The sequence below is a fragment of the Corylus avellana genome, chromosome ca4 (genome assembly GCF_901000735.1).
Source record: "Corylus avellana chromosome ca4, CavTom2PMs-1.0".
Classification (NCBI taxonomy): Eukaryota; Viridiplantae; Streptophyta; class Magnoliopsida; order Fagales; family Betulaceae; genus Corylus; species Corylus avellana.
Genome location: NC_081544.1, coordinates 6576078 through 6582756, shown reverse-complemented (window position 1 = coordinate 6582756; position 6679 = coordinate 6576078). Strand labels below are relative to the sequence as shown.

General features: G+C 38.2%; 1 protein-coding gene across 1 annotated transcript; it reads left to right on the top strand.

Annotated features, from left to right (window-relative positions):
• Positions 1-1914: 1914 nt before the first annotated feature.
• On the top strand, positions 1915-4380 carry LOC132176967 (L-type lectin-domain containing receptor kinase IX.1-like). The gene has a single exon (XM_059589144.1). The coding sequence runs from the start codon at positions 1915-1917 to the stop codon at positions 3910-3912; it is 1998 nt and encodes a 665-aa protein (XP_059445127.1). The 3' UTR covers positions 3913-4380.
• The last annotated feature ends 2299 nt before the right edge of the window (positions 4381-6679 follow it).

Below are 6679 nucleotides of genomic sequence, written 5' to 3'. Positions count from 1 at the left end.
AGGATACGATAAGATAAGGCAGTGCCTCTGCCCTACTGCCTCTCTCACAGTCTCACTCTCTGCTTGCTTTCTCTCTCAACAAGTCTCGGTCTCTCACTCTCCCTCCGTTTCCCTCTCGACTCTCGAGTCTCGGCTCTCTCTCTCGGGTCTCCCTCCTCGCCATCGAGGGGAATTAAGAATAGTAAAATCACCCTGCATAAAGACAAAATTGGAGCTTCTTGAGTCAGATTCCATGCTGGAATGAGAGTTCTCCTCGATTTTGACCCTTTCTCCTCTATGCTTCTTACTGCCTTCAGTCCGTCCCTTTCCCTGCTGACCCTTTTGAGCTGAATTACCCAAACTCTTCCTGCCACTATTCTTAATCCTGCTCTTCTCTCGTACATACCCCAACATCTATTCTCTCTTTTAAGTGAAGAGAGAATAAACCAGAAGAAGTAAGAAGCAAGAGAAAGAAAGCCCCAAAACAAGGAACAAAGGAAGATGATGTGAATACTAAGGAAAGAAGAACGGAAGAATAGATGTTGTGAGTGTCGGCAGAGAGGAGAAAGTGAAGAAAAAAAAAAAAAAGAAACCCAACAAAAGCAAACCAATTCTTAATGTTTTTTAGAAACATGAAAATTTTTAATTGGAAAAAAACGCATTTGTTAAATTTTTTTATTTAATGGGTCGTGTCGGGTCTTGTCAGGTCGTGTCTACCCGATTAGATCCGGTTATTTTAAACGGGTCGTGTCGGGTTACCTGGCTATTTTCGTGTCATAATCGTGTCAGACCCGATTACCCATTTAGCTAAACGGGTCATGTCTGTGTATAGGCTAATCGTGTAATGGGTACCCGCTGGTCGTAATCGGATCGTGTCAGGTACCCATTTTGCCACCCCTAGAGGAGTATGGGCTAGGATAAAAAGAAAACTAAAAACAAATTACCTTAAAAAATAAAACCTTTGGGGAATGGCGTGCGCCTTGCATTTGCCACCGTAAGTAATGTTATACACACTTTTTTAAATTTAGTTTTTCATATTGCGTAAGAAAGTGAGAATATGTATATTCTTAATCAAATTAAAACAAATCAAAACGCTATTGTATCAGCATCTAGGTGGTGGTTAAGTGACCTTAAGAGAACATCAAGAGTGGTGATTTAATGACCCAAGAATATGTTCGAAGTGGTTAGGACATGTATTAGAGTCTGGGTTTGAATCTCCGCAATAGAGAATCTTCACATATGTTTGATTAGTATTAGCTGCTTAGTTTTCCATTGATTGCTTGGTGGAGCTGGGTCAGGCTAATACAGTTACGCCCAAGTAGGATAGCCTCATACTTTATTAGTATAAACCATCTTGGTTGCACTAATTTTTTGATGAGATTAGGTCAAGTTATGACTCAACCGAACTTGAAGAAGCACTCGCAATTTCCATCATCTAAGTTATCCTTAGTTTCTAGTGAGCAGATTGTAATACTCCAATCCCATATTGAGAAGATAAGACGTAGCACAGATATAATTAGTAGTTTATAAAAATAGTTATGAGTGTTAAGTCTCACATTACTTAGTTATTAAGAGAAACTTGACTTTATAATAAATTCTAGAAAAATTTCAAATTAACTAATTAATAATTTTAAAGTAATAGCCAAATGTGATTAGTGTTTTTTCGGTATCATTACAAAGATGGTCAATCTTGCATATGTAAGGTAAAGTAAACAAACTATTGCATCAACCGTCAACACGTATGCTAAGTTTGAAAGAAGCATATGGAAGTATATAGAAGGGTTCAAAGTCCAAACTTTACAGCCATCGATCTACCCTTAGACCTAGCCTAACCGCCGTAATATTTAGCCATGGTCAAACACGCAAGCTGGGAAACAAAACGTATATGAAGCCACGTACAACTGGTTTTGTAACCATCAGTTTTTCCTCTCGGTTATGGATTATGATCAATCTTTGTGTTCTTTTCTCTTTCTTCTTCTCTTCTTCTCTTGCTTCTCTTTCACCTCCTCCATAACCTTCTCCTTCCCCAACTTCCCAACCAATGACAACAACATCACACTTGTTCCAACAGCAACAAAGGGCGAATTTGATGGGCTCTTGTCAATACGACTCACCGGTGTTGAGGTTGGTGGCAAAACAGACAATGCTACAAGCCGAGCTTACTATCACCAACCAATACCACTGTGGGATCCCATTACAAATATCACAACAAATTTCACTACCTCTTTTGAGTTCGTAATCAGAAGTTTTACTGGGGATGCAAACTTAATCACTGGTGGCATTGCATTCTTTATAACTTCAGAAGATTCTTTGGGTGTTCCTCAAAATTCTTTTGCAGGTTGGATGGGTCTTTTCAATGAGACCACCGACGGGAATTCATCCAATCGGATGGTGGCGGTGGAGTTCGATACGTATCAAGATCAGTGGGATCCTAGCGACAACCATGTCGGTATTAATGTTAACTCTATTGTCTCCAAGGCTAACCGTACTTGGGGTAATCCTTTGACCTCTGGGGACATATATGGCGCAATTGTATCGTATGATGGAATCTCCAAGGATCTCAATGTAATGTTGAGAGAAGTAGATGTTCCTGTGATAGCAAACCAATCCTTAAATCTCACTTTTAATGTAAATTTGAGGGATTTTCTCCCGGAAAAAGTGATTGTGGGCTTCTCGGCATCATCCGGACAAGCAGTCCCACTCCAAGTGCTCCGAAGTTGGAACTTTAGTTCTTCTTTGGATCTGACTGCGACTCCAATTGGAGGGAATTCTAAGACGGGGTTAGTTATAGGATTAGTAATAGGAGTGGTGCTTTTGATTGCAGTGATCATTTTTGTCTTCTGCGTTATACTGAGAAATAGAAGAAGAAAGGAGGAGGTAGAAGAAGATGAAGATGAAGATGAAGAAACGGGCATTATAGGCGCCATGGATGAAGTGCTAATAGAAGGAACCGGTCCAAAAAGGTTTGCCTACAAGGAATTGGTCGTGGCAACTGACAACTTTTCAGATGAAGGGAAGCTTGGTCAGGGAGGTTTTGGAGGCGTCTACAGAGGTTTCTTGGCTGAACAAAACATGGAAATTGCAGTCAAGAAGGTATCTAGCAGCTCTAAACAGGGGAAAAAGGAGTATGTTTCCGAGGTGAATGCCATTAGTCGTCTGAGACACCGGAATTTGGTTCAACTTGTCGGTTGGAGCCAAAAGCAGAATAGCTTCCTACTTGTATACGAGTTCATGCCCAATGGAAGCCTAGATTATCATTTATTTCGCAAGAAAAGTCATCTCTCATGGCCGGTGAGATACAAAATTGTTCAGGGGTTAGCCTCTGGATTGCTCTATCTCCACGAGGAATGGGAGCAATGCGTGTTGCATAGAGATATCAAATCGAGCAACGTGATGTTAGATTCAAACTTCCAAGCAAAACTTGGTGACTTCGGTCTAGCGAGGCTTGTCGACCACCGCCTTGGCTCGCAGACGACGGCCTTGGCCGGGACGATGGGCTACATGGCTCCGGAGTGTTTTATCACAAGCAAGGCTAGCAAGGAATCAGATGTTTTTAGCTTTGGGGTGGTGGTGTTGGAGATCGCTTGTGGGAGAAGAGTAGTGGAGCATAAGGAAGAAGAGTCAAAAATTAGTTTGGTCAATTGGGTGTGGGAGCTTTATGGAAAGGGAAGGCTTCTGGACGCAGCCGATGACACGCTAAATGGGGAGTATGACAAGGAGGAGATGAAGTGTTTGATGAGTGTTGGGCTATGGTGCGCACATCCAGATCACACATCAAGGCCTTCTATAAGGCAGGCAATTCAGGTTCTTAATTTTGAAGCCCCATTTCCAAGCCTTCCATCCCATATGCCTATACCCATGTATTATGCCCCTGGAGAAACGACTTCCACGCAAGGCTCCTTCACTTTTACAGGCGATGTTACAAACAAGTGATGATGATTCATATTGTAGCTTGCTTTAATTTAAAAACAATTTCTTGGATTCTTTTACTAGTCAGGGGGACGAGCCAAGACTTGTCTTAGAAGGTAGTTTCTTTCCTTAATCTCAGCAACATTAGTAAAATTCTTGTTGGTTTCTGGAATCAGTTGAGTTCAGAGGAGAAATTGCTTCAGAGGATCTTTGATCTGGAAAGAAAATTTTGTGGATAGTAGAGAAAAATCAAACTCTCTGTGCCAAATGGGGTATTCTTGTTTCTGCCCTGGTGTAATGCTACTGGTTTGGCTGTAACTTCTTGTTGTTTCAATGGAGCTGCAGCAGAGCTTGTGTTTTGAAATTTTGGTTAAATTGTGTTGATAACTCAGATAAGTTTGTTCATCTGTTTTAGTTTTGGTGATGTTTCTCATTGTAAGTTGTATAGGCAGAAATAACAAATTGCATGGATAGATGTTTCTCTGTATTTGTTTGTAGTTTTGAAATGCTTTTGGCTTTTGCCGAGTTGTAAAGAAACCCTCAGTACAATTTAGTTCTTTATTCAAATTAACTGCTACACTTTTAGAGGAGAAGCAATTGAAGAACATAAAAGCATCAAAATCTTAAAACTTATAGCAAAATACTTTTCTCTTCAGAAAATTAGTCATCCATTTCTGCTTCAAACAAAACTGGAGATTTTGTCTCATAATTGCCGTCACTCCACCCTGGCAAGATGCTGCAGCTTCCCATGTCATACAACCACCAAGCATCAATTGCATTGTGGGTGAAGTTAAAATATAGACAACTCCTCCTGCATCCCACTTAGCAGAGACTGACACACAACAATTATTTCTCAGAAATATTGTTCGATCTTGAAGGCTCTCTACCTTAATCCATGAGAGTCAGACAAGATCAAGCCGAAAAACCTCTGCATCATCAACAACATGAACAGACTTTTTAGAGATGAGAAAAATCAGTAAAATCTCCCCGTCTGAAATGCTTTGTCAAGCTATTAAAAAATGAATAGAATCAAAGAAAAACAGAGTATATGCTACATGGAAGAAGAACAGAACAAGAAGAAAGAAGAAGCAAGTAGATGAAGAAGAGAAGAAGAGAAGTTCTTCATTGGTATAATAAACTTGTGTAGATTACAAGCAGAAGCAAGAAAGCTTATATACAAGCTTCCAATGAAGCAACTGAAACTGTAAAAACAGTTTAACAACTTGAACTTAAAGCTAACTAAACTAACTAACTTACTAACAAAAAAAAGTTAGTTTATTTAGTTTATACACGTGTTAATACTCCCCCTCAAGATGGATGTGAAGGATGATAAATATCGTTTACAAACATCTTGGACAGCAATCTGTAAAAATCCTTGAAGCCAAGACTTTTAGTGAAGATATTTGCTAATTGATTTTGGGAAGTAACATGAAGAGTGCAAATTAGTCCAAGTTGTATCTGCTCACAAACTAGATGGCAGACAATTTCAATGTGCTTGGTCCTTCCATGATAAACTAGATTTGCAGCAATATGAAGGGTTGATTGACTGTCACAAAACAGAAGAGCAGCCTGTGGATGAGGTATTCTGATATCCTTGAGAAGAGAAGTCAGCCACATCAACTCACAACATGTGGAAGCTAGAGCTCTGTATTCTGCCTCAACAGATGATCTTACCCCTAATATGAGTCGACATGCAATGTCACTTTCTATATCGAGTGGTTCTGTTGATTATGACGGAGGACAGAATCAATACTCCAGCAATAATTACACAAACTCCTCTGTTTTCTCCTCATCCTCTGCACCTTCTCAATCTGCATCGCTTCTGCATACGCGTTAAAGTGGCTAGAGGTACACTTGGGATTCTCATTGTTTGATTAGGTGTTCAATTTTTCTCCTACTTTATCACTTCTTTGTGTTTCATTTTACATTTAAGTTTAACCAGTGCTCAAAATGTATTAGTGTGTAAATGATATATCTGCGTATGTGTTTTCTACCTTAAATATGAATTTCATACGATACATGAATACACAACCTAATAGTCCCAAATTGTGATCTTGTGATGGATTGAACATCATAATATTATAATATACCACGTATAAAGCCTTCAAAATAAAATTTTAAAATTGTGATAATTCTCTTTAAATTTTGACAAGGACTCGCCAATTATAAAAATTAGAAGCATAAATAACTAATAAATAAAACATTTACTTTAATACCAAGTTTAGTATTTGTTTATGAGAATGATAAATATTAATGAATCAATATTTTAACCGTTAATGCTACAAAATCTTGCCAATTTTGACTTGATTTGCGTTAACAAGTAGCGTGACAATGATAAGTTGATTTTGTATGGAAAAAGGTACGTATTTAATGATAAATTATTTATTATTATCATCTGACTAATTGACGTATATTTATTAAGGAATTTGTTGGTGTCTGATTGTATATATAATTGGATCTCCAAAGAGTAATTCAATCGGCTGTGAACCACGCCTCATGAAGCGGAGATCATTAGTTCGAATCTCCCTTCCCCCTTCTCTTGTGTGGACATGTAAAAAATAAAATAAAAAATTGGAACAGTGTTTTTATCGAAATTAGGTTAAAAAAATTTCTTATAACTTATTTTATAAAATAACATGTGTCCTCTACATGTGAGAAACACATGCTTTATTTAATTACAAAGACAAAAAAAAATTAAAAAAAAAAAAAAAAAAAATTATTCTAAAGCATTCATGTTCTTCTCCCACACTAATTAAAAAAAACGTTGATTTTCAACAACCTGAAAGACTTT